Raw genomic sequence first — 27,865 nt, forward strand, 5'->3', positions numbered from 1 at the left:
GCCCTCCCAAGGCAGCTAACAACAATAAAATACATAAAACAGTTAAAATATTAAAAGTGATAAAAACAATAAAAACAACAATAAAAGCCAACAATTAAAACCAACAATAAAATCAGCAATGATGTTAACAGCAACAACAGCACCAGTAGCAGTCATATAAGTAGAAGACCAAGGTAAAATAATACGTTTTCAAGGCCTTCTTAAAAGTCTGCAATGACGGGACATGTCGGACCTCCGATGGCAACTTGTTCCAAAGATGTGGGGCCAGATAAGACCCTCTCATGGGTGTTCACCCACCTGATTGCAAATGAGAAGGGCCTTTCTTTCTGATCTTAAAGTGCGGGCAGGCTGATATGGATGTAGGCGGTCCTTCAAGCAATTTGGTCCCAAACTGTTTAAGGCTTTAAAGGTCAAAACCAGCACTTTGAATTGGGGTCAGAAACGCACTGGTAACCAGTGTAGCTGGTGCAGTATTGGCGTTATATGATCGAATCGCCCCCACCAATACTCGGGCAGCTGTATTCTGCACATGCTGGAGTTTCTGAACCATCTTCAAAGGCAGCCCTATGTACAGCGCACTACAGTAGTCCAGCCTGGACATGACTAGTGTGTGGATAACTGAGGCAAGGTCCATCCTCTCCAGATAGGGCTGCAGTTGGCGTACCAGCCTAAGCTGGTAAAAAGCACTCCTGGACACCGCAGCCACCTGGGCTTCCCCAGTTAGCTTAGAGTCCAGGAGGACTCCCAAACTGCGCATGTGGTCTTTCAGGGGGAGTGCAACCCCATCTAAGACCAGTTGTAAAGCTCCATCCAAAGTAGTTGGTTTCCCAACCCACAGTACCTCCGTCTTGTCTGGATGAAGTTTGAGCTTGTTCACCCTCATCCATCCCAAAACAGCCTCCAGACACTGGTTCAAGAGTTCTACAGCCTCTCTGGGATGTGCAGATGGAAACGAGAGGTAGAGCTGAGTATCATCTGCATACTGATGACATTTCAGCCCAAACTTCCTGATGACTTCCCCCAGCAGTTTCATGTAGATGTTAAAAAGCATGGGGACAAGATAGAACCTTGTGGCACACCACAGGCTAATGGCCATGGGGTGAAACAGAAGTTCCCCAGCACCACCTTCTGAGACCACTCCTCCAGAAAGGACTGGAACCACTTTAAACCTAAGCCCAATCCAGATAAACGATCCAGAAGGATACCATAGTCAAAAGCCGCTGAGAGGTCCAGAAGAACCAACAGAGTAGCACTTCCCCGTCCATTCCCTGGCATAAGTCATCAACCAGGGTGACCAAGGTTGTTTCCATCCCATAACCAGACCTGAAACCTGATTGGAATGGATCAGTTTCATCCTAAACTGCTTGGAGTTGTGAGGCCACCACATGCTCCAGCACCTTGCCCAAGAATGGCAAATTTGACACAGGGTGGTAATTATCTGGAACCATGGGATCTAAATTTGGTTTCTTCAGCAACAGCCTCACCACAGCTTCTTTCAAAGCTGAGGGGACCTTGCCATCCCTCAAGGAGGCATTTACCACCTCTGAGGTCCAGATATCCAACCCAGCTCTGGCAGATTTCACAAGCCAGGATGGGCAAGGATCTAAAGGGCAAGTACTACGCCTCAGTCCTCCAAGCAGTTTGTCCGCACCCCCAGGTTGCACAAGCTGACAGAAATCCATAACATGACTAGATGGTGCACCAGCCCCGTCCATATCAGACTCTGTCAAAACAATGTCATCCAAGTCAGCGTGAATACAAGCAATTTTATCTGCAAAGTGTCTGGCAAACTGTTCACAGCGGACCTTTGAGGTTCGAGTTCCAAGGCCTACACCCAAGAGGCATTTAACAACATGAAAGAGCTCTGCTGGATGACACTGAACAGATGCAGGGTGAAGTAGGATTTCTTCACCACCATCACCGCCACAAAATAAGATCACAAATGGATTCTTACCTGTGTTTGATCGTATTTGTTCCGAGTCTTCTGCCATTTGTGCTCTAATCGTCGACACAGTCATTTCATTGCCCTTAGCTCCTCAGAATACCAAGGAGCTGACACAGTTCTACAACTAGGTCGAGGACACTTGGGAGCGATCATATCAATACCCCAGGTCATCTCCTCATTCTAAGTGGTGACCAGGACCTCGGCAGGACCGCTGGCTTAGCCTGCAGGAAAATCCCCAAGAGACCTCAAAAATCCATCCGGATTCATCAGTCTCCGGGGTGGACCATCAAATTTGGTCCTCCACCCCTGTGGAGGTTACAGGTGGCCTGAAGGCCAAACCTGATCAGATAATGATCTGTCCATGCCAAAGGAGTCACCACTGGCTCCCCCCACCCTGCATGTTGTGCCTTGGGATCTTATGGATGAAGGGGGTGGGGTTATAAATTTAAGTAAATAAATGAATAAAAAATAATAATTAAGCCTTTTCTTTCCCACACTGGACATCTCAAGTTCTTGGGTCTCGAGGTTTCTTCCTACCCACTCTGGCACTGACTCCATGACTTGGTGGAAGGCTCCTGCCTTCAGAGTAAGGGAATTGTATCAAACCCTTTATTCTATCACTCCTCACTCTCTGTGTTGTTTGTGCATGGCTAGGGTACCCTCATTCCTCTTATCTTTTAAATGAGTTGATGGGCTGCTCTAGCAGGCTTCTCATGCATTCCCATCATCCTCATTCAGTGCATCTAATAGGGGTCATATTGCCTATAGTTATTCACTTCTATTATTCAAATAGTCAAACAAAAATAAACTTACTTGGACTGCTTGCTTTTTTCTCTTCTTGATTTTTCATTCTTAACAGAATACTATCATTGACATATGTATAGTCCATGTCCATGGTTTCTGCTCCAATTCTTGTTTGGCTACCTTCCTTTTAGGCAACATAGTTACAAAACAATTATGATAACCAAATTTTTAAGAGACTGTAACCGAATGTGTAACTTTTTAACCCACCCAATGCATCCATTCCAGAAATTTCAAAAAAACATTTCAACTGTTGATCACATTCTTAAGCCTTTCATGGGCGGTTCACATGTATTTCTTTGGTAGTTTTTTTCATTTATGAGTTGTATAACATGCAAGCTAATATTGCCTTTCCTGATTAGGTTTTATTTATTTATTTATTATTATTAAATTTATTAATCGCCCATCTGGCTGGTCACCCAGCCACTCTGGGCGATGTACAACATACAATAAAAACAGTTTAAAACAATAAAATTCTACAATAAAAACATTTTCTAAAATACCCTAACCCACCCCAAATGCCTGCCTGAACAACAACGTTTTTAATGCACGATGGAAGCTCATTAAAGAGGGGGCATGACGGAGTTCCCTAGGGAGGGAGTTCCACAGAGTGGGGGCCACCACAGAAAAGCATTTTGGGAGTGCAACTGATTTCTACTAGTATACATTAAAGCAAGTCATGAATTTTAAAGAACAAAAAAACAGAAGATGATTCCTATCTTCCTTTTCTTTAATTTCATTATATGAAATAAAGTTTCTTGAGAACATACTTGTCTGCAAAAGCCTTATGTCTGCTATTCTTATTCATATGTACCATATAAATGTTCAAATCAGCCTCTAGGGTAGAAAACATTGCCTATCTGCAGTCCATACAATCACATTTTACAGCATTCCCCCCTCTATTTAGTACGTTTAGATAGATATCCAAAAGCTTGCTGCTGACACTAATGATAAAACCTGCTTGGATTTTACTTGGATAAATGGCGATTTATATGAATACTGCAATCTGAGTGGCAGCACGCTGCTAGGAAAATGTTCTTCCAATTGTTCTCCAAAACAAGGCCTTTATAAAATGCCAAACTTTCAAGATCTATGTCATAAATGTCACAAGCAGATGTACCAGGTCAGTTTCATGTTAGAAAATGAACAATTACATTTGAGGAAAGCAACCAACCAAAATCATCAGCAGTTCAAATATATTTACTAAACCTTTTAGGGCGCAATCCTATCCAGATAGGCGGCCGCCTCTGAACTCGGAGGAGACCGCCTATCCAAAGCAGGGCAGGAGAAGCATGGAGGGGATCATTCCCTCTGCACTTCTCCTGCCCTGCATTTTCGGCTAGACAGCCGATTGCAGCTGTCTAGCTGTAGTGGGGCTGAGCAGGGGAGGAGGCTGCTGTACGACACATTGGATGTGTTGTTCAGGCATTTCCACCCTACCCGCCCCGGAACGCCCCCAGTCACGCCCCTTTCTGGCCGCTCCCCACTCCTCTTGTGAATGCAGAGTATGGGGCTGTTCTGCGCTGCCTCCAAGGCAGCGCAGAAGTGGGTGTAGGTCGGTTCTCTGGTCGGTTCCTGGAAAACAGGATATCCTATGGCCGTCTAGCTGCTGTCTAGTGGCCAAAGGATTGCTCCCTTACAGTTCAATGAATTACAACACTCTCAGTGAGAACTGAGGCTCAAAAAGGCAAGTAGGGTAGCTTTCCTGAGTGAGAGGCAAGGAAGTAGGGGTACCTTTTCCATGGGCAGAACATTTCTGATATTGTGGCACTTTCAAACAATCTCCCACATGCATTCCTGATCTGGTACAGTTACACAAAGAGGACTCTCACAAGTCAGAAACTACACATTTGAATTGGCTCCTAATATTTGCATGATCAGTAACTAAGTTTACATTTTGATACTATTTCCCAAAGTAAAATTTACTTTAAAGAAAGTAAACATTATAATTCTGTTTTATTTTGGGTCAAGTTTAACAGGCTAATAGTCATAACACATTTTTGTTTGTTCTGTGAGCTTAAAGAGTTACATTTTAACAGTGCTTACCTTTGTGTCTATGAGAGTAACATCCATTTTGTATTGGGAAAGGTCAGCTCCCGGATCTATACTCCACTGCACACTTTCCAATAATGTTTTATCTTCAAAAGAAAATAGAACTTGTAAAATAATGAATGTTCTAAAAGTCACAGAATTCTAACTACATCCAGAAATAAAATGACACAAATAGCAGGCAGTAGCAATTACAGACTTCAGGTGTCATAAATAAGGCAAGTTTTAAAACAGAATATGAAATAAAAAATTAAGAGGTGATCCCATGAAAAGAGATGGCATGTAAAAAGGCCTTAACTGTAAGTATGTTTAGATTATGGTAACACCAACAAAAGGGTAAACCAGCAAACCCCCTGACATTCCTACTTTTTTATAATATAATGAATAAAAATATACCTTGCTCATTGTAGAGCTGTGTGGCTTTTGTCACTCTGCAAGGATTTGGCTGAAGCACAGATGCTGGCTCACCCACTCCAAGTCCTGATCTTATTCTCTTACTTGTTGGTTCATGGTCAGCAGCAACCTACCAATGCAATTGCAATTTAAACAACTTCAGCATTACCCTGATCATTATTCTTGTTAGCCAGATGTATCAGTCTTCTGACCCTGCACCCTAGATGCAGAAATAAGCAGCAGGAAAGTATCTCCTGCAAATACTGCATGATCTTCACATAGGAAAAACTCAGTATGGCAAAGGAGCAAGTGAAACACTAGCTTTTCCTGGAAGATACAGGTGATTATTTATGCTACATAAAAGTATTGAACACAAACCTACCTCCATATCTTCAGAGAGATTGGATTCTAGGGCATCATTTGGCAAAGGTGGATTATACAAGGTAGTAATTTCTTCTTTTATTTGTACTTCAGAGTCTTTCTCTGGGGATGCTTTGCTGAGAGATTTCAGGATTGCTTCCTGTATACAGGGATCCTCTTGTGAATCTTTGCTCGTTAAGTAGTTACCACTGATGATTTTAGATGAAGAATCTTTCATTAGTGGTTGAAAAACATCATGGAGAGTCACCTGCCTCAGCTTGGTTTTGGAGCTCTCAGCAATTATGTGGCTTTTTTCTTGACAGCGAAAACCAGAAAAACGATCAGATAGATCTAAAGGCTTATCAGTGATATTATCTCTATTGGTAGCAGGAGAAATGTCTGCATGGGATGGGAAGGCATTTTCTTTTTCACAGCTAGTCACATGCCCGTTCCTCTCATCAGATTTCTTCTTTTTAGGACACCTGCTTCCTAACAGTTTCTGCGATGCAACAAGGAAGCCAGTTTTGACTGTCTCATTTTTATCTAAATGTCTTTTAGTCACACATGTTATGGGTTCGTCTGAATTCTGTTTCAGGACCACTTGCCTACCAGTTGGTGCTTGACTGATAACCGAGGTTATTTCAGACCCAAGATTAAGTGATGCAACAAAAGAAACATCTTCAGATTTTGATCTCACTTTCTCAGATCTAGAAAGGGAAGAATTGTTTATAGGGTTGATTTTCAGATTTGACTTCCGTCCTGTTGCTAACACAGAAGGGGAAAGACTCCGGTTCTTCACATCAGCAGATGCTCCAAAAACAGGAGAAGGTAACTTAGAATCCCAATCTATAGGTGGAGAAGTGTCCTCAGATGGACCTGAAAATCTGAAAAAAGTTAAAAAGTTAACAATTTTTCTTCTGCTAATGAGAATTACGAAAAATCAGTCCACTGAGAAAAGTAACATTCAACATAGGGCATTACCTGATATTTAAAAGGGAAATTAAACATAGAACCATCACCACCTTCAGAATTCCTGAATTTACTGTCAGAAACTTCAATATAAACAGAGCTGGGCATACACCACACTAGGAAAACCCTAATTCTGAAGGAAAGTGTGGTATGGTGGGCCAATAGATGTAAAGTCTAAAAGCAAGTAGTTTTGTTTGACACAAAAGCGTGTCTACTTGATTGAAGTATTCAATTGGGTATCTGAGCTTTTAGTGGATGTTGCCACCAACTTTTGTCCATATTTACATTGGCATTTTATAGTATATGAAATATGAGCCCTTAATTTTTAGTTCCGAGATACAACAGGCTATTTTAAAACTGTAGAATTCATCATATATATACACACGTAGTACAACAACTTATCATTTGCATTTTTACATTTGCCATTTTTGCCCTGTTTTCCTACATAACTAAACAAAGACACAAGTATGAAAAAGTTCAGTATTGGCCCTTAAGGTAGCAGTATGTCTATTCAGAGGCAGAATAACGGGCAAAAAAGAATTTTTTTTTAAAACAGGCCATATATATTTTTCTTTTACAATATCTGAATTTTTAATTGTGTTATTTCTTGATTGATGAATTTTCTATACTACTTTATTAGGATACCAGTTTCTACAAAGACTGAAAAAGTTATGCTATACAAGTCCATATGCAATCAGTTTAATGAAATTTATTTATTTACTTACAACATTCACTTGCTGCCCCATAACCAAAAGTCATCTTGGCAGATTACAATGAAAACATTAAACTTTTCAAAATACAATACAAAATGCAGCATTAAAAATGCAAAATGCAGCATAAAAATATAGCATAAAAGAAACAGAGAATAAAATCAACAGAACAGTGAATACAATAAGATCCATAAGCTGCACAAGAGATCTTACTTAAGAAGCCATTAAAAAGTTGCTAAAGAATAAAAAAAACACCCTTGCCTGGCACTGAAAAAAGTATAGAGTGGTATTTCTCTGGGGAGGTTATTTTATAACTAGGGTGCTAAGAGCCAGAAAGACCCACTTCCTGGTAGCTAGCCTTCTCACATCATTTGACAAGGACACCTGGAGAAAGGCCTCTGGAGATGGCCTCAAAGTATGGTAAGGTATATGTGGGAGGAGCTGATCCGTCCAGTTTTAAATACTAAAACTCACCTCATGTTGTCACTTTTAGGACACCCACGGATTAACTGTTTTCTGGAAACTCCCTGTGCTTTGTTCTGAGGCACCTATGGAACAACAATATAATTTCACAAGCAATTCAAACATTTTGGGATTCCTGCTATGGCACAATATTTTTAATGACCTTGTCTAGAGGGCCACAGGATTTTTCAGTTTCTGAGAACCAAGGTTGGAGCCAGGGTTCTGACCTCAGTTCCCAGAAACCACACTCCTCACCCCTTCCTCCGCCCCCCCCCATAGCAGACACGGTTCTCTGTACACCAGCTATGTCTCCATGCTGGGCAACGGAGAATAGAGATAGGGAAAAGGGGACAGTACCAGGGGCGGGGAGGAGACCACGGAAGCTGTGTGACGCAGCTCCTATGCACCATGTGGCCTCCCCCGCTCCTGCTCCAAAGCTCCCCAGCTAGACAGGCAAAATCACCTGTCTAGCCAAAAATGCTGGGTGCCTGGAGCACGGATCGCCTCCATACTCCAGCTGTCCTGTATTGGATAGTTGTCAGCCTCTGAGTTTGAAGGTTGATGACTATCTCCATAGGATTGCACCCTTAATCTCCCAACTAGACTTTGTGACAGATAATCAAAATAGTACTCACAGGCTCATCAAGCCCAAGGGTTTCTGCAACAACCGCAGCCAAGTTAAAAGGTGATGCTATATCAGGACATTCTCCTGTCACTTTTTCATCTGCACCAACGGAGAAAGAAATCAGTAAGTTATACCATGCATGATAAAATGTATTCCACTCTTGCTAGTATATTTATAGACTGAGTTAGATCTCAAAAGGGTTCATAAATTGACAATCATGAAATAATGGAAGAATGATTTCATCTTTGAGACTATTTTCAAGAGAACATTATTGAATTCTTGATTAAGGGGCAAGTTAATGTAGAGATATCCCTCATGTAGTCTTCCACATCTATTCAAAGAATGCCCTTCAGACTTCTTATTATTAGCAGCAATTTTAATAGGTTGCATATAACATACTTGCAGGGCAGATCATAACAGGAAATAAAAAATTTACAATACAATAACGACCAAAAAAGAATAATAAAACCATAAAATAGCATAAAAACATTGTTACAGAAACTAGTAATAACAGTTTAAAGCTAGGGATGTGCAATGCTGGGAATTCTGTTCTGTTTACGCCTGATGGGATTTTGCAGTTTTTCTGTTCTGATCAACAATGGCAGACTGTAGTGGGTTTTTTCCCCCAATTCTGGAAATGTTCATTTTTTTGTGCACATTAAATAGACCCTCCTCCTCCTCCTCCTCCTCCTTCTTCTGGTCCTGTGATTTACGGGATCAGTGCAAATGGGAGCTGCACAAATGGGATCTTTTTTTCTTCTTCTTTTTTAGGGTCTTTAAATTTGAGCAAATGGGGTCATAATGTTTTTTTAAAATATTTTTTTTATCGGGAGTCTTGCGCAAGTGCACACTTCCACAAGTTTGCCTGCCGGCTAAGTGGGCCCGCAGACACATACTCCCATTGTAAATATCCTTGTCAGTTTCATCCTCTCCACATATAACTTTGATTAGCCCAGCAGCCATATTCTGTACTTGTCAAAGAACTTGTCAATTTCATCCTCCACTTCGGGGCTTTCCAAGTGAAGTGGGGGAGCACCCTGGTCACAAGGTATGAGGACCAAAACCAGCACCTTGAACCCCGAGTTCAGATTCATCTGATATTCCAGTCTAATAATTATACCATTATAACTGGTAATAAAAGCACATTGATAATGTACATGCTACAAAATACCCCAAACCAAACATTATGTTAAAAAAACTTTTAAAACTGAAAGTGCATATTTAAAATTTAAACCTATTTCTCAGATGCTCAGATCAGGAAACAAACTAGACAATCATAATAATTTTTCAAAATAAAGTTCACAACAGAAAACGCTTGAAGTTCCTGGAGCTTATCCAACCCCTTCTGATAGTTTTGGACGAATGGCTTCCCATAACAAACCATAAAACGTCCTGGCAAATGGGCAGCTTGGTATATTTGTGGAGTGAGCCACGCATCGGGTATGGTTTAAGTAGGGGGCTTCCTTTTTAAAGCAAGGGAGCATGGTGCATTCACTCATCTTCAGGGGCTTCTGTACTCATCATCTCTAGGACCAGGCATTAACACTAGTGCTTAGCAGCCAAGTGTAGGTCATGTCTGTGTCCCTTCTTACTGACAATAACCGATGTAATGTGTCTGGGCATCTAGTAATGATCAGTATAGAGTATCTTTCACACTTGATTGTTTTCTGAGGTCTTCCATCTCACTGGCTCTGGCTGGGAGCCAACTCTAAATTCTTCAACTTTTTGACCTAGTTTGACACATAATGACAATTCATGGGTAACCCACGAATTGGCAGGTTTGCACCAGAGTGAGTGTGCTGCTTCCTGTGAGCTTGCCACTTCCACTTTGCATCTGCTTTCATAAACAACTTAGGAACCCCATTCCTGGGTTGTTTCATGAGACATCAGAACCTGGACATTTGGGTTGAGGAAGAAACAACCCAGAGTTTTACCCCAACAACAAACCATGAGTTAAAACTCTGGGTTGTTTGTCCCTCAACGACCCAGAGTTCCAGGTTCTGATATCACATCAAACAACAGGGCATTTATGAAAGCTAATGCAAAGTGGAAATGGGTGGGAGACAACACACTCACTTGCTGCTGTGTGACCCCCAAAAGCTATGGCTTGTTTAACCCATAGTTAGACATTACATGCAAACTGGGCCAAAAGTGACATGCAAATGGTCAGCTTCAATCCTACCTTTTCCTCACATCAGAATATCCAGATTTGCTTCAACTGAGTCTCCAAACTTGTGAAAATTATTTGTTTTAAAGAAAAAGCTTTAGACTGTCACAGACCACTGGTTCAGGTTTTGCCTGAATGTTTATTGTTTTGAACATTTCTACAATTTCATATTAGCCCTCAGCAATATTTGTATGACCCTGTCATATTCTCTTTTCACTGACATCACACACATCTGCTTAATTTCATGGCTGGTTTAATTTAATATCTATCATCTAATCTATATTAGGAGATAGATATAAAAAATGAAAACTATTGCTAAAATATATAATTTGGGATACAATTACATATCAAGCATATGTCTAAAAGATTTGCTTCCTTGTAAAAATAAAATAGTTTTTAATACTTGTTTATATGCATCTTTATGAAAGGAAAGTCTAAAGCAGAAGAGAAGCAAACAAAAATGCTTCTCTGTGTGCCATCACTATTTGTGCTTACTGCATAGTGGACATCAACAAGAGGTTGCCCTGAGCTGACTGATCGAACAGACTTTTTTTTTTGTAGTTGTATTCAGTTTTTCAGTCCAAATAGGCTCCCAAAGTGCTTAAAACAACTAAACAACTAAAATCATTACAAATATGCAGTAAGATGTTAGGGGTACATAATCTGAAGGGGCTGGGGCAGGGAGATAATATTTGGAGCTCACAGGTACTGCTTCAGGATTTTGTTTCTTGCATGCCACCTTGCTCATGCCACAGCCTGCTTGGCTAGTGTGTTCCTTCTTGAATCCTAGCAGGACATATGGAAGGAAGTTATCTATGCTACTTAAAGGCTTGACCATGTGGTCATGGCTTGGTTGCATCATTAAGACTACATCTACCTGTGTTGTGCTACAATCTCCAAACTCAACCCAAGGGTGCCCATCCTTACTATGCTGCTTGTATGTCAATGTTTTTCCATCTGAATGTCAAGACAGCAATGTAACTGAATACTAGGTAGTATCCAATGCTGTTACACCATTGGTGTAAACCAGCACTTGTGCTACATCATTAGCATTTGCTAGGCAAAAAGGAAAATGAGTGATTTGCTGGTGAAATTTGGTGGCAAATTGAAGCTTTTTTCCTTTGTCTAGCGAGATGGAAAGCTAAGAATAGTTAACCTATACAAAGAAAGTGTAAATGTAAGTATTTCATTGCCCCTCCTGTCATCCCAGAAGTAATTCAGCAATAGGCTATTGCTTTTTCTTTTGCCAAAAAAACTTGAACAGGAAAAGAGAGATTTCTTAAGCACAGTTCACTGCACTCCTTTCCACTGTTATTAAATACATAATGCCAACACTCACTATATCTGCTTGATACGGGGGACAACTGCGATATTGGAGACAACTGTGGATCACAGGTATCTGCCACCAATATTTCTTTTCCAGAACACACATGCCTTTGAGTGGATGACAACAGAATCTTCCCAAGCTCTAGAAAGAGAAAAATAAAGGTCAGAATCAGATACAGCACCATCGTATAATAATGTTTAGATGAAGGTGACATCCTTGATCTGTTCTTTTTAAATGTCTGATGCTCTCATCCTAACAAATTGACTTGAGTGTACCATGATTCCTGATTGCTTTGATAGAGTTTGACTATTCCTTATGCCTATGAAAATTGGTATAGTATAGTGGCAGAGTATGAGCAAGGAAGTCACTAGCTCAAATCTCAACTCAGCCACCAACTCACCAGGTAGCTTTAAACAATCCACTACTCTCACTGCAATACTGGAATAATATTATAGGCCTATCTTGCAGGGTTGCTGTTAGGATTACTAAGAACATTTGTAAAGCCCTTACACTTGTGGATACCTCACAACAATATTTCCCTAGAGAAGGAAAACTGAGTCCCAGCTGGCTTACTGGGAGATGGTTTTGCAAAGCATTTATGAAATGACGGGATATATAATACCAATGGACCCAGTGTGAGTTTTACTCGGCTATCTTAAAGACTTAAATTATCTTGTGACTTGGAGCTTATTGTTAACCTTTTAACAGTTAGTAAAATACTGATAGCTGCTTTCTGGAAGAAGACCAAAATTCTGTCTAATGAAGATTGGTTCCAGAAGGTCTGGAACATGGTTTACATGATAAAATTGATAACATTGAAGATATAAAGAACAAGGTTCTGTAAACAAGTTTATTCAGAATTGGTCACTCTTCATAACGTACTGGAATTCTAAATTCATGGATGGTTTGAGTCCTTATGTTATGTTTGAAATGTTATAACTGTCTCTCTTTTTTCTCTTGTTTTCTCTTGTGATTTGTGAAAATAATAAAAAATGGAAAAATAAATTTCTCTGAATACCATATCTATATAAAGTGCAATGGAAATGATAAGCAATGAACTGGAATTAAAACATTAAGAGCATAGGACATGATCCATCCCCTACAGATGCATCTGTGGAAGGGGATCGGAACAGGGCTCAGTGCCTTTCCTCTGCCAACCTCTTGGTTGGATGTGGATGTAGCTCAGTATATTTGCTATTTAAGGCCCATACATGCCTTAATACATATGCCATCAATGCCTACATCCAGCTGTCTAGTTCACCCCTTGGGTAGATTCCTCATTCTCTGAGAATGAGTAGCTTATCTGTGATCCAGGGATGGGGTAGGGAAAACAGAACAGCTACATAGAGGAAGTGCAAATGTATTTCTTGTTGTTTCAGGCTCCCCAAGAGAGGGATGGCAGGGAAAGAGTGTGAGGAAAGAGAGCTCCATTGAGCTTTATACTAATTGCCTCTAATGGTTGCAGATGTGCCCACAGCAGTAGGGAAAAGAGAGATTGCTATCTGTACCTGTAGTTCTTTGAGTGGTCATCTGTGCATTTACATATATGGGCTCTGCACCTGCATGGAACCTCAATTCAGGAAACTTCTACAGGTGAGGAATTTTGGCGGGAGCCCTTCCCCCACCATCCCAGTGCACACGACCCTGGTGGGTTCCATTTATTCCCTCAGTTCCTTGAGACCGACATTGTGGCCTCGGAGCCAAAAAGAAATACCTTTGGTATCCAACATCGAACTCAAGTATGATACCGAAGAGAGGATGGTGAATGGGTTGTGTGAATGCACAGATGCCCACGCAAAGAACTACACTTACGGGCAGCAACCTGTCTTTCTTCTTCATGGTCTCTGTCCATCACACATATGGGCAAGTAGCAACTAACTGACAAGAAGGTAGGTCAGTGTCCTATTACAAACTCCCTCCCCAGGGAGCTCCGTCATGCCCCCTCTTTAATGAGCTTCTGCCACGCACTGAAAACTTGGTTATTCAGGCAGACATTTGGGGTGGGTTAGGGTATTTTTAAATAATGTTTTAATGTATAATTTTACATCACCCAGAGTGGCTGGGTGACTGGCCAGATGGGCGATTAAGAAATGTATTTATTTATTAATTAAATAAAACAACACAGAGGAAAGGAAGGCACAACCAGAAGTCCGTCAGCTCTAGCCCGAACTTCCAGTTTGTAATGTCTAACAAAGGTAGACAGTGTCGACCAGGTTGCAATGTGGCATAGTTCAGGGATGGCAGCCCCCCTGCTGAATGTAAAGAGAGCTCAGACTTGGGCAGACAGTTCGAGTCCAGTTAGCTCATATGATAATGTTTTGACAACTCAGGAAGTGAAGCACTGAGCTGAAAGTGGCTGGCCTTTACCCTTGCTACTGTAACAGATGAACAGGTGAGGTGAAAATTGAAACTGCTCAGTCCTTGACTTGTGAAAGGTGAACATGCGTCACACATCGAGTGAATGCAAAGTCAGCTCCGAGGGCCTAGATGGAGAAATGAAGAACGCAGGCAGAATAATGTCCTGATTGAAATGAAATTCCGACACAACTTTGGGTAAGAACTAAGGGTCCACTCTGAGGACCACCTTGTCTTGGTGAAAGGTAAGGTAAGGCTGGTCTACTCTGAGCACACAGAGCTCATTAGCACATCATGCAGATGTAATGGCCACCAAAAAAGCAACCTTCCAGGACAGAAGGCGCAAATCTGTTGTTGCCAAGAGGCTCGAAGGGCTTGGATGACAGCACCTTCAGCACCAGACAGACAGACTCCGGCAAAGTACCGTGGAGCGAATGGGTGGTGACAGATTCATAAACCCTTTTAGAAACCTTTTCACTGTTGGATGATGAAAGACTGAAAACACCTCAACAAGAGGATGAAAAGCAGAGACTGCAGACAGATAAGCTCGTAAAGATGACAACTTGAGTCGTTTTTCAAAAAGGGACAGAAGAAACTGTAGGATTTGGTGCAAGGAGCACCAGACTGGGTGGACACCTTGAGCTTGAGCAAAAGATGAGAAAGCAGCCCACTTCCTTGTGTAGGAGTGCTGTGTAGAAGGCTTACGAGCAGCATCAAAGATCCTCTGAATTGATGCAGGAATGGAATCAGTCTCAGTCACCCGATCTTCCAGACTGTCAAGTGAAGGGTTGAGAGGTCTGGATGCTGGACCCTCCCATTCTCCCTGGTGAGGTGGGATGGGTGTGACAGAAGACGATGATATTGCCCTTGAGCCATTCTGAGTAGCGGGGCAAACCACGGCTGACGCGGCCAACACAGCATCACTGTGATTCATTCGGTACTGTCTGTTCCAATCTTTGTCAGAACTCCTGTAATTGAGGGGGAAAGCGGAAAAAGGTAACACAACACTCCCGTCCATTGGAGAATGAAAGCACCTCCCAATGAACCCGTGCCATGGCCCGCCAACTGCAAAAGGCTTGGCAAACAGCACTGTGTTGTGTGGCAAAGATATCCAGCTCCAGTGTGCCCCAGAGGTGAAACAAGTTTCTCAGGACTGATCTGTCCAGCTCCCATTCATGGGAGGTCTGCTTGGTCTGGCTGAGTTGGTCAGCCAACACATTGCCCATTCCAGCAACATAGGTTGTGACCAGTCCAATCAGACAAGGTGAACACCACTGAATGATCTCGAGTGTTAGGTTGACGAGTGGAAGTGATTTCATACCCCCTTCCTTGTTGAGGTACACAATGACTGTAGTGTTGTCCCAGGTGAACACCATTGAATGATCTTGAGTGTTAGGTTGACGAGTGAAAGTGATTTCATACCCCCTTCCTTGTTGAGGTACACACTGTAGTGTTGTCCAAGGTGTCCTGGATCAGTCTGCCCACCAAGTCCAGCTCAAACACCCAAAGAACCTTTGTTACGGCTCTGAATTCTAAAATGTTGATATGTTGCATTGCCTCTGATGCCAACCACTGTCTGTGGACCATGTGTGGGCTCCCCATCCCGAGAATGATGCATCCATAGTTACTACTCAGGATGGAGAGGACTGAAGGAAGGGTATGCCTTCTGACACGTGGGCTGGCATCACCCACCACTGTAAGGAGTTCCTAACATCCCGTGGAAGCCGGAGTTTGGTCTGGCAGGCATCCCACTTGGTATCGTAGTTGCTTATGAGCCAGTTCTGGAGAGATCTCATATTCAACCAAGTGTATCTGACCACAGATGTTGTCACAGCAATAAGGCCTAATAGCCGCTGAATCTTGAGGGCTGAAATGGACTTGCAATAGTTCAGCTCTGCTGCCAATGAGATCAACACCTCCATTTGATCCTGAGGAAGAAACATTCTGGCTGAGAGGAGCCTAGCAACACACCAATGAACTGTAGAGCTTGGGTAGATAGCAGATGAGACTTTTCGAGATTGAAGGCAAAGTCCCAGGCTCTGGAGGAGATTGCAGGTCACTGCTATCAACCAAAGAAGATGGCTGCACAGTGATGCCACCAGAAACCAATTGTCGATATATGGGTATACCTGATACCTCACATTTGGAGATGGGAACAGACCACTGCCATGCACTTGATGAATACCCTTCGAGTGGTGGCTAGGCTGAAAGGTAGCACCTGGAACTGGTAGGTGTGAAGGAGGGCTGGGAACAATCCCAACCCTCCTGCAAGTTAGGACAGGCCAATCCTGGCCTCGGGTCCCCACAGGACACCCAGCAGCTATCCTCCCAGGCCAAGAGGCACTGAAATTAGCACTGAGATTGCTCAGAAGGAATAACACCAACCTTAAGTTGAATAAATGTTTATTGCAGGGAAAGGGGTAGAGGGAAAGGGAAGAATGGAGGTAGTAGATTATACAGAGAGATACAAAGCTGAAACACAACTGAACTTTGAAGTGGAGGACCTGAGATGGAGCAGTCAAACACAGGGTACTGAGCACAGGTGGGTGACAAACTCAATCCTGTAGCCCCTGTGGACTATGGAAAGGACCCAGGAATGTGATGTGATGTTACGCCAAGCCATATGATAGGAGGACAGAAGAGTTCCGAAGGAGGACAAGCAGAGGGGCGAAAAAGGGATTTTGAGTCAATGGCTCCACTTATTTCTGTTGTCAGTTTTGCAGCGATAGCTACAAAATTTCAAACCCAAGAAAAACTTTCCCAATGTTGTTGTTTGAGGACTTGCTGCTGCTGCAAAGACCCTGGTTGTTGAGATTGGAACCTGGTAGTAGGAGTTTGGAACAAACGCCGTTGTCTGAGAGCCAGTTGGGGCGTGAATTCCATTAGATGTGTCATGGTACGGGCCTTCTGTCCTGATTCCAATGCATCATCAGTTTTTGCATTGAACAGTCTCTGACTACTGAAGGGCAGATCCTTAATGCATGCTCTAGTTTCTTGAGGAAGGCCAGCTGACCTCAACTAGGTGTGGCGACGTAAAGCGATAGATCCGACGAGGACCTCTGAATCACAATCAACTTGATGGCGAGACACATTTATCTGTTGCCTTGAGAACTTCATTGCCTCGGCTTGGAAAAGGCAGCCTAATTCCTTCTTATCAACTGGTAAATATTCAAAGAGGCAGCCAGCTTTATCCCACAACAGTAGCTGATACGCCAACATTGCTGCCTGGAAGTTTGAGATTTTAAGGCCCATCACTGCAGAGGAATACAGTCTCCTACCAAGTAGGTCAAGGCATCTGCCTTCTTTATCAGGTGGAGAAGAATGCGCTCTTTGAAACTTCCTCTGTCCAGCCTCTACCACAACCGAGTTTGGAGCAAGGTACTTGAAAAAGTATTCTGTGTTGGCTTCTGGCAAATGATACATTCCCTCCAAGTGGTTTGATGTTGGTGGCACAGTGGATGGGGCTTTCAAGGACTGTTTATAATCTCTTCCTGTGCAGGAAGGAGAAGTCTGGTGACAGGTCAACACAGTTCAGCATCCACAGCATCAAAAACTGGATCCTGTACTGTGGAGGTTACTGGTTGGGTTTCCAAACCCAAACATTGAGCCATTCTCATCACCTGATTAGAAAATTGTCCAAGGTCGTCTGACAGTGAGATGATGTCATTCCATCCCACAACTGTATCAGACTAGGAAATGGAATTGGACATGAGGACTGAGACATAGTGTCAGACTGATAGACTTTCATACCAGAGAATGGTAATGCCCCCAGCTGTGCCTGTGGCGAAGGTTGCTTATTGTCTTCCTTGCAGGGAAGCAAAGACTCATCATTGGTGTTAAGACGTAACTGTGGCTGTAGCATGGCTGGTGGTTGCAGCAATGGCTGTAATGTAGCCAGTGGTTGTAGCATAGCCAGCGGTCGTAAAGCAAGGGTGTTAGTACCTGGATTGTTTGCTGTGGCATGGGATTAGGGATCGATGGAGGCACTCAAAAGGTAACCTTTCGAACTCGAGGTCTCAACAAGATAACCGATGGATGCCGATAGTCATGACCTTCCACCCCAATATGGAAGGTCATGATGGCAAGGGGGATAGTATGGATCATATGAATCATACCAATCTTCATCCTAATCATGGGGTCTCCTGTACTGAGAATCCCATGTCAAATGTCTCTCCCAATCAGAGAAAGGTGATCTGGACTAATCTCTATCCCAGCTCCGCTTGTAAAGACTAGGGTGATAATCTCTGTTGAAGGAGGAAACTGAGTATAGTAAATCTGGAGATCCCTGACGTTGGTCTCAGGATGTCCTGTACCATTTCGACCAGTACAGACAAAATGGTAAAGTGGATGGACCAGCTGGGGATTGGTCCCTGATATCACCTTCTGATGCAGAAGTTATTGGAATAGGGTCCAGCAGAGGCATTGGGTTTACCACTGGAATAAGTGAAAATAACATTGGTGGAGCGGGAGATGTGGTCGTCGGTACAGGTGACTATGTTTGGTCCTGAGGCACTGGTGGAGCAATGGGAAACGTGGCTGGTACTGGAAGTTGCTGTCAATCCTGAGATGCTGAGCCAGTAACAGGAGGAGTGGTCGGAAGCAAAGAACACGCTCGATGCTGAGGTGGGGTACTGGGAGATGAGGCCAGTGCTGGAGGTCGCTGTTGATCCCGAGATGCCCAGGCAGGATTGGGGAGAGCAGTGGGACCCAAGGGACACGCTTGATCTTGAGTAAAGTTATCTGTCTTTTTTTTTAAAAAAAAAAATCTTCTTATTTTTAGATTCCAAAGAACTAGCTTGTTTTGAAGCTTTAACCTTTTTGGTTAGCTTCTTAGCCAGTGAGAACGTCAAAGATCGGCCTGGAGTGGGAGGATCTTGTGTGTTCAGGGGAGTACGACATTGAGGGAAATATATCCCCAACACTGGGGCAGGCACCTGCTCAGTAGGTGAGCTCCCTGAAGGCAGTTGGCTTCTCTGCCATACCTTTTGGCTCCTCAACAGCTTCCAATGCTCATTTCCAAAGAGCAGCTTTCAATTGGTCAGAACAATTTTGTTTCGCCTGCTTCGAGAAGGCTTGGCAATGAGGACAAGCCTCAACAATGTGCCCTTCTTGGAAGCAAAAAAGGCAAAGAGAGTGTCCATTGGACAGAGGTAATTTAGTCTCACAACAGACAAACTTTCTAAATGGCAGCTTAAGAGCTATACGCCTGTGAAGGTTATCATGGAAAAAAACCAAATAGAAAACCAAAAACCAAATAGAAATAAAACAATGAAAAGATAAAAGACAGAAATACTTTGATAGGTAAGATGAAAGATGGAATAAAACCTCAGCTCTGAAATGCTTTCAGATTGAACTGAATGCAAGAGAAATTCCCTCATGGGGCTACCACAATGGCGGTCGAAAGAGAACTGAGACCTAGTGACATATGCACTGGTATGGTGGGGAAAGGGTTCCTGCCAGAATTCCCCAGCTACAGAAGTTTCCTGAATCAAGGCTCTGTGCAGGTGCAGAGCCCATATGTGTGATGCACAGAGACCACAAAGAAAAAATGGATCATACCCATAGTACCCTCTAAGATTTTTTGGATAAGGTATATTTGAATGTATATTCTACAATTAATGTTGTCTGGATGCTTAGCATCCAGATGAAATTGACTGTAGGATATATGTTCAAATGCATATTATCCATTTTTTACTGAAATGTTTTACTCAAAATTTTAAAGATTTCTGCTATATAATAGTTTTAACCAATATTTTTGTGTGGTTTTGTCAAATTTTTCTTCATTATTTTAAAAAAAAATAAATCTGTGTTGCTTGCCACCACAAAAAGCAGTCTCAAAGCAACTTACACACAGAAATACAGAAATCCCAAAATCAATGTAAACTATAATCAGCACAATAATACAAATACAAATAAACACCATAAAACATAATCTAAAACAATACAATATGAAAAGTCCATCCACAATACACGCCCCCCCCCCCCCCCCTGCTTAGAATGAACATCACAGAAGAAGCCCACAACAATTGGGCCATAACTAATGTCTGAATGCCTGGGAAAATAAGTACATCGTCACCTGGCACTGAAAAGATGATAGTGCCAGTGCCAGCAGAGCTTTCTTGGGGACAGTGTTCCATAAACACAGGACTATCACAGAAAAGATCCATTCCTGAACTACCCTCCCCCAGCTTCTCATGGAACAGGCACATAGAGAAAGTGTTCTGAAGCCAACCTAAGGGACCAGGTAGGCTCATATGGGGAGAATAGTCCTTGAGGTATTCCGAGGCATGTAGGGCTTTGTAGGTTAAAACCAGCATTTGAATTTAGCCCTGGTACAAAGTGTGTGCGCATACCTGTAGATAGGATAGTGTTGTTTTAAATGCATTTGTTTTATAAAAGCAAAATTTTCCATAAAGCAACGTTCCATACCTTAGGTTAAGATTAAAATAACTTTTAATTAGCAACTATACTGTCACTATATGTACAGTAAAAGAAATAACTAAAAGGTATCTAAAATAATAATAATAATTTATAATCTATATTGCTCTTTTACTAATTTGCTTTACACATTTGGACATGGCAGGACTGAAATCCTTCTATTGTCCATAAGGTGGTGGTATGAGACAGTTCAGACAAAGAAGCACAGGCAGCTACAAAAATTCAGAACCTGCTTCCTAGAAGAAGGAAAATCTCTGAATGTACATTTTCATATCATATAAAGGCTACAGAATGCTAACCAACTGGAAATACAACTTGGCCATTGCTTATTTGAATTGCTTATAAAATATAAGCATTTGAAATTGTCTATTTTCTAGCACTGACAATGAGGTTTAAAAGGAAAAGATTAAGCTGGTGTAACATCAAAAACGAGTACTAATAGACTACTCTCTAATCATTCTTGAAATTGTATTTTTCCTAACAATTTTAGGAGAAAAGAGAGATTTTAAAATAACATACCATGAGTTCTTCCTGTCTGTTCCAAATCTGTACACTTTTGTTCTGTGTATCGGACATGCCTATTCTCTCGTTTTCGGCGCATTCGATTAACCATTGAAAGTGAAAGTGACTGAATTGGTGAATCTGGAATAACACCTTCCATATATTGCTCTTGGTCCCTAAGAAAAATAAACAAAACCAATATGAAATCTAAGTACTGCAACCCTTCCCCCACCTTTCTAGAAGTTTTATCCTACAGGTTCAAGTAGAGCCGCTCATCAAATAAATGTAGTAACTTCTGGCTCGTTTGTTTACTCCCACTGTGGTGAAGGAGGCAGGAGAATTGCAGAGCTGGAGGAGACAGACTGAAAAGGAAGGTGGTTCACTATATCTGAGGGAGTTTCAGGGATTAAAAAAACACTGCAAAAGGAGGAAAGTAAAAACAAAAAACCCAGAAATAGCTTTCAAAATGCATTAAGGGGCTAGCTGGGAAGGATCAGGACTGAAATAGCAGTGGAGCGGAAAGAAGGGGAAATTGTCTTTCCAAACTCAGGAAAGAGAGTGACAGCCGTTTTGGAAGGACTGGAAGGAGCATAGATAAAAGGCGCAATCCTATCCAGATAGGCGGACTCCTCGGAGCTCAGAGGCGACCACCTATCCAAAGCAGGGCAGGAGAAGCACAGAGTGGATTGTTCGCCCTTCTCCTGCCCTGATTTTCGGCTAGACAGCTGATTGCAACTGTCTAGCCATGGGAGGGCTGCACGGGGGAGGAGGCTGCTGTATGACACACAGGATGTGTTGTATAGCCATTTCTGCCCTCCCTGCATTGGAACGCTTCTTTTCGGCCACTCTGCGCTTCTCTTGTGAGCGTGGAGGATGGAGCTTTTACGTGCTGCCTCCGAGGCAGTGTGGAAGTGGGGGGAGGTCAGTTCTCCGGGAACAGACCTCAGAGCACAGGCTCTGAGGTTGGTTCCCAGGAAACAACATATCCTATGGCCGTCTAGCCGCTGTCTAGCGACCATAGGATTACTCCCGCTGTAAACCTGGCAGAAGGAGTTGATAAAAAGAAGAATGGTGGGACAGAAGCAACAATGGATGGCAGGTTAGGAGCAGGTGGCTAATTGGCAATAGCGAAGTAAATGATAAAACAAAAGATTACGGAGTCAATAGGACTGGAAAGAAATAGCTGGAAATGACAATTGTCATTTCCCAACTTTATTCAATCATTATAAAGGTTCCACAGCTTTTGGCTTGACTTTTTAGCCAAGCATAATTTGTGGTTGCTACTGGCCGCTCCTTCTGCTGTGTCCCTTCCCCCCAGTCACCTACACTGCCAGATAACATGGGAGAGGGAGAGGAAGGTCTCTGAGGTTGGCTTGGACTTTGACACAGACAGAAGCACTGAGTCTCTCTCTTGCACCTTCTTTCTTCTACAGAACTGAGCAGCAAATACAAGAAAGCTCTCCTCTGACTGGGATCGAGTAGGAGACCTTTTTGTGTGTGTAAAGTGCTGGGATTTGAAGCTTCTCATGGCTCTAATGCTTAGCAGCACTCCATGAGAAATCTCTCCGCTCTCAGGAAAGAGCATTGCTCATGTTGCACTGTAGCCACTATGAGGACATTTACAGGGGCTTGGTTATCGTTGTCATCATCACAATCACTTACCATTTCCAGAACAAAACTTTACCTACATCTATTTGCATACATATGAAACAAGAAAAAACTACACTTACTCTATCGTTTGCTGCATCTTCTGAAGCTGTTCAGAAATCTTTTTATTTTCATCCTGTAAGTTGTTTCTTTCATTCACTGAAATATGTAATAAAACAAAAATACATGGCAATTTCCAGTTGTGTTTTATTTTGTCATCAGTACTTTTAACAAGCCCATTAGATAACTATCATAAACTTGCACGAACTTGCACTTCAGTACATTTAATTTTCATTCTAAACAAAGAGGCCTAGTCAGTCACTAAAAGGGATATTTCACAAAGCAATTTGTAACTTAATTATATTAAATTGATTAACTGTGAAGTTCAGTAACAAATTACTTACTAATTTACTTTTTCATCACATGAGAATATTTCTTCATAGAGAGAATTACAACTGCTGATGTAAAGGGAAATGGCATGGAGAAAACATTACAAGATTTGTGAATGCAGATACGATGGCAGACCACAAATTCTGGTTTGTAAATCAGCTTCAAAGCATGATGCCACATCTGGGTTTGGTGACCCCTCAGAAACCATTGTTTGTAAGCCGATATAGGTTCAGATGTAAAAACAAGTCATGTTTTAGCTTTACAAACCATGGCTTGGTGTGGTATCTGTATTCAGCTTCCGTGGTGATCAAAATGTATCCACAGAAACATGCCCAGTAAAATGTTCTTGGAGTACAATTCAAACTTACCCAAATCCTAACTCTCTGTAGCATTCCCTGGCATTTCAAACAAACAGAAAAAAGCTTTCCACATATTTTTATTTTATTTATTTATATAATTTATTGTCCCTTTTCATTATAAAATGATCTCAAAGTGGGGTAGAAAACCAATAAAACATAGTAATAACATACAGCATCAACTGATAAGAGAATAAAGCAGGGGACAACAGAAACACACCTTAAGTAAGTTTACAAGATGCAGCCACACAGATTCAATCAATTAAAGGCCTGGATAAACAAATTTTGTCTTATTATATTAACAATTTTGAAAGTAAGTAGTGTTTCACTAGTTAGTCCAAAGCCTAAGAGGTCAACAGCATAATCCTATACATGGCTATTCAGAAGTAAGCCTCACTCAGTTCAATAGAGAGAATGTAATAACACCTATACAAATATGTCACAAGAATGACTTGAAGAGAATAAAACTTACTTAGTTCAGTGATTAGCTTAAGGTTCTGTTGTCGGATATTTTCAAATTCCTGCTGTTTCTTTTTCATATGCTCTTCAGTTACTGCACAACGATCACATAATCCTGCTCTTAACCTATGGAAATTAGAATATGCATTTTCCATCTGTTAGATCAGCATAATAAACTTTAAAAGTTGTAGATAACTGAGAGCACTCCAGAAATTAGTTTATGGACATATGAACTGGGCATATAGATATTCAGGCTGTCATCCTAAACATATTTACAAGGCAGCTTTATTGAACATAGTGGGACTTAAATTCCAAGTAGTCATGCATGGGATTGCTCTGTAAATGATAACTAAAATAATTATACATATTAAAGCATGCTTCTGGGCTAATTCCAATTCTTGAATACTGGGTGAAAAAAAATTGTGGGAAGGATTTTTTTTAATACTCACATACACCCTTATATCAGAGGTCTTGTGTTATCCTCTGAAGAACCTTGTGAAGGTTCTTCACAAACTCAACCATTGTCTTGGATGGCATATTCAGTTCCTGAGCTAAGACCTTTGAAATAAACTTTTGCCCATCTGTGAGAGAAAAGGTAAAACATCTCCAAGCAGCTCAGTCCTAATACACTGCTGCAGCAAGAATAGCATTTTAAGCTTGGAAAGGAAAGCAGAAACATCCAACTCTAATCCACTTGCCATTTAAATCCCTTTTAAAAAATCTTATAGTTAATTTTTTTTAAAGGCCAAACGATCCATAGGATGCTGCACAAGGAGTTCCTCTCTGCCTTGCTAATTAGAGCTTAACCAGAGCTATTGCTAGGCAGTGCTCAAGAGAAAGCACTGACAGATTTGCAGTCACAGCAGCTCCTGGACCACTAGAGCATGAGGCCATTTGTGCTCATAGTGAGACTTTACACTAGATCCTATGTGCCATCGACCCAGTTTGTCTAATATATGAATGAGCCTTTTCCCCGTGCGCACAGTGAGCTGTGTTTAAACTAGGAAGCATCTAATTAACCATAGTTTCAAAGCATGGTTTAATATCCTGACTTGTTCCAGAGCTGGTAACCATAGTTTCACAGTTTGTTTACTCTCACTTTAAAAGGAGAAACGGAGGGACTGTGTGCATAGGCAAAATGCTCAATTGTATCACAATTTATTAAGCCATGATCATCCAAATGTGGCTACTGTGTCAGCTCAGGCTTCACTGTGCTGCAACCACTGCAGACACAAATTTGGGGGAATATTTATTTGTGAGGAGGGGGAATGCAAAAATCAACACACTAGAGGACATACATAAAATCTGAGCCTGTTATATGCAATTTCAGAAGTCAAATAACAGAACAATCCTACACATTTACTCAGAAGTCAGTCCCGCTATGTCCAATGGGACTTACTCCCTAGTAAGTGTGTTTAGGAGTGTTTTAGTACACAGAAGGTATCTTGAATTTTAAAATGTTGGATATAACGGCAAACTAAGCTGTACTCATACTCTGAACCTGGCTTTCTGTTTTATTTTTGGTACTGTAGTTGGTTGACTAATACATTTGCTGTATATGATCTTTAAGTACAATAGACTGAGGCTAAAAAAAGGTGGCTTACCGATCTTCTAAAACTGTAATGGTGTCATGCAATGATTTCTGTTGCTCTCTAAGCTGCTGATTTTTGGTGTAATACTCTTCAAGCCTCTCTGCATCCCTAAACATAAGAAGAAATTCATTTACAAATGGAGATTGTACATGTGATAGATGTGTTTTCATTAACCAGAAACCATATTAGCTCAAAAATTAACAGATAGCTATGCTTTCTTATTCTGTGACAAATTTCTGTGTCTTAAGAAACAGTTTACAACAACCGCTAACAAAATATGTCATCTGAAATACAATACAAATTAGTTACATGTTTACAGCTCTGTTAGCTTCCGCTATAAGTAACATGAATTTGCCAAAGGGAGAGGGCAATTCTTGATGGAATATGGAAAAGTGAATGGTAGCACAGTGCAACACAAGTAAATCTGTTCTGTATATGTGGGTCTGTCAATAACACTTTGCATTATAATAGTTTTCAGGAGACATTTAAATGCAGATAGAGTCAAACTACAGTGCAATCCTATGCATGTTTACTCAGACGTAAGTCCCACTGTGTCCAGTGAGGCTTACTTCCAGGTAAATGTAACAGGACTGCAGTCTTAATTTTTTATTATTGCATTTATATTCTGCCTTTTTTCCTATTGAAGGAACTCAAGGCGGCTTGCAAGGTCTTCCTCCTCTCTGTTAATGAATCAGAATGAGGATGCTCTTCTAGACAGACAGATGGGAGAGGGGAAATAAGAAAATCAAAATAAGTTGGGCTTTATAGAGCAGAGAGAATGTAGTACAATATAGTCTGGACCAAACTAAATACAATGGTGGCAGTTTTGTGTGTTTAAACATGGTACTGGCCCAATCATAGAAAAAGGGTGGAATGGTGGGTCTGATTCTAACAACAGATAGCTGTACAAGTGAGGAATGCAGAATCCTCTTGACACGCCATTTACCTCTCTGCATCTCCCCAAGTAGCTCACGGCTACATTTTTGCCAATGGCTAATCTTAGAGAAATTAACTAATGGGAGAAGGAATTTTACTAACAGTAATTGCAAATACGGGAGGGTAATACTGAACTGACACCAACCCATAGCAACAGTTGATGTGGTACCTCTTTTCAAATGCTGGACAATCAAGCCTTCAGGATGGCAGACACTAACTGAAGTAATATTATACCCCAAACAAACTGGCACCTGTAGTCTTCCAAACTTCATTCAGAAGCTGCTGTAGCTTAAGGGCTTGAGTCCCCAGCTATGAACTCTCTGCCACATTTGGATGATCAGAGGTGGAAAAGAAGCCACGGTGGCTTCTTTTCCCCGCCCTGTGCATTTGACCGCCATTTGCATAATTACCTGCAACACCGTGTGGGTTGCTGTGTCGTCTGAACCCAATGCGACACATGGCAGGGGTGGCTTCTTACCCACCCCCACTGCACAGGGTTTGGATAACACAGCAAACTGCACAGCATCACAGGTAATTGTGCAAATGGCCGTCATGTGTGACATGCATGGGGGGGGGGGAGAAGCCACGTGGCTTCTTTTCCCCCCATGATGGTCTGAATGCAGTAACTGAGTGGTCTTGCCACTTTTCTCACCTTCACTTGTAATAAAGAGATAATACTGTCACATTTAACAAGGGTGTTGCCCTGGATGCACTTTATACAGCAGTGTTATCTTGCGTGAGTTTAAAAATCCATTGTCTTCAAGAGGGGTTTACTCCCAGTTAAGTGTGCATAGGATTACAGCCCAAGCATGTTCCACAAATACTAAGCCCTATTTAGTCATTCACCTCATGTGTAAGTGCTGCATATGCAAGGGGGGCGAGAGTGAACAAGCCTCCATGGAGAGAGGAAGTTCTTCTCTGCAAACAGTTACCCTCCACATGTAGAAGGCAACAAGAATGGCAGGGGACAGAGTTAGAGCACTCATCCCCACTCCCCCTCCTTGTGTGTAAAGCATATGTGAGAGGAGAATGACTGAATAAGGCTACAGGATTGTTATATTTAATTTCTGACACAGAAATTAAGGAGGTCAAGGTAATAAAAGCTGTTTCTGCCAAATTTCTCTGTTTGAGGTTACTATAATAGGCACAGAACTTGGGCCAGTAACGAAAGTTACTGCACTACATTAGAAATGCACAACTCTGTGAGCCATCCAATGTAGCCAACCAGCCAGGCTGCAAGCCTCCCGTTTTTGCTGCCTGGTTTGGGGATGAAAAAAATATGGAGTTTGCCAAGCACCTAGAAAGCAACAATACATGGCTGACAGGTTGTGCTTGGCTTGGTATGTCTCAAGTTGCACAGGACTATGGTAAATTATTATATAA

The 27,865-nt window shown here is 41.8% G+C and overlaps 1 protein-coding gene across 5 annotated transcripts in view; it reads right to left on the bottom strand.

Annotated features, from left to right (window-relative positions):
- The window catches only part of RBBP8 (RB binding protein 8, endonuclease), a 60,492-nt gene that overhangs the window by 19,343 nt on the left and 13,284 nt on the right, over nucleotides 1–27,865 (bottom strand). For 4 of the 5 annotated variants that reach the window (XR_014790132.1, XM_084849719.1, XM_084849721.1 and 1 more), the window contains exons 4-14: nucleotides 25,559–25,654; nucleotides 23,968–24,080; nucleotides 22,833–22,908; nucleotides 21,121–21,278; nucleotides 11,821–11,949; nucleotides 8,325–8,413; nucleotides 7,702–7,775; nucleotides 5,571–6,432; nucleotides 5,192–5,318; nucleotides 4,793–4,884; nucleotides 2,759–2,873 (exon numbers count right to left, since the gene is read on the bottom strand). Coding sequence is in view for 4 of the 5 variants with exons in the window: in XM_084849719.1 (XP_084705845.1) it covers nucleotides 2,759–2,873; nucleotides 4,793–4,884; nucleotides 5,192–5,318; nucleotides 5,571–6,432; nucleotides 7,702–7,775; nucleotides 8,325–8,413; nucleotides 11,821–11,949; nucleotides 21,121–21,278; nucleotides 22,833–22,908; nucleotides 23,968–24,080; nucleotides 25,559–25,654 (1,931 nt within the window). In the remaining variant the exon portion in view is untranslated. Of the gene's footprint in view, nucleotides 1–2,758; nucleotides 2,874–4,792; nucleotides 4,885–5,191; nucleotides 5,319–5,570; nucleotides 6,433–7,701; nucleotides 7,776–8,324; nucleotides 8,414–11,820; nucleotides 11,950–21,120; nucleotides 21,279–22,832; nucleotides 22,909–23,967; nucleotides 24,081–24,403; nucleotides 24,490–25,558; nucleotides 25,655–27,865 lie in introns of those variants that run through there. The other variant, XM_084849722.1, reaches the window with a different exon arrangement.

Source organism: Heloderma suspectum, chromosome 4 (genome assembly GCF_057233095.1).
Source record: "Heloderma suspectum isolate Gila_16-S chromosome 4, 16-S_ref, whole genome shotgun sequence".
Lineage (NCBI taxonomy): Eukaryota > Metazoa > Chordata > Lepidosauria > Squamata > Helodermatidae > Heloderma > Heloderma suspectum.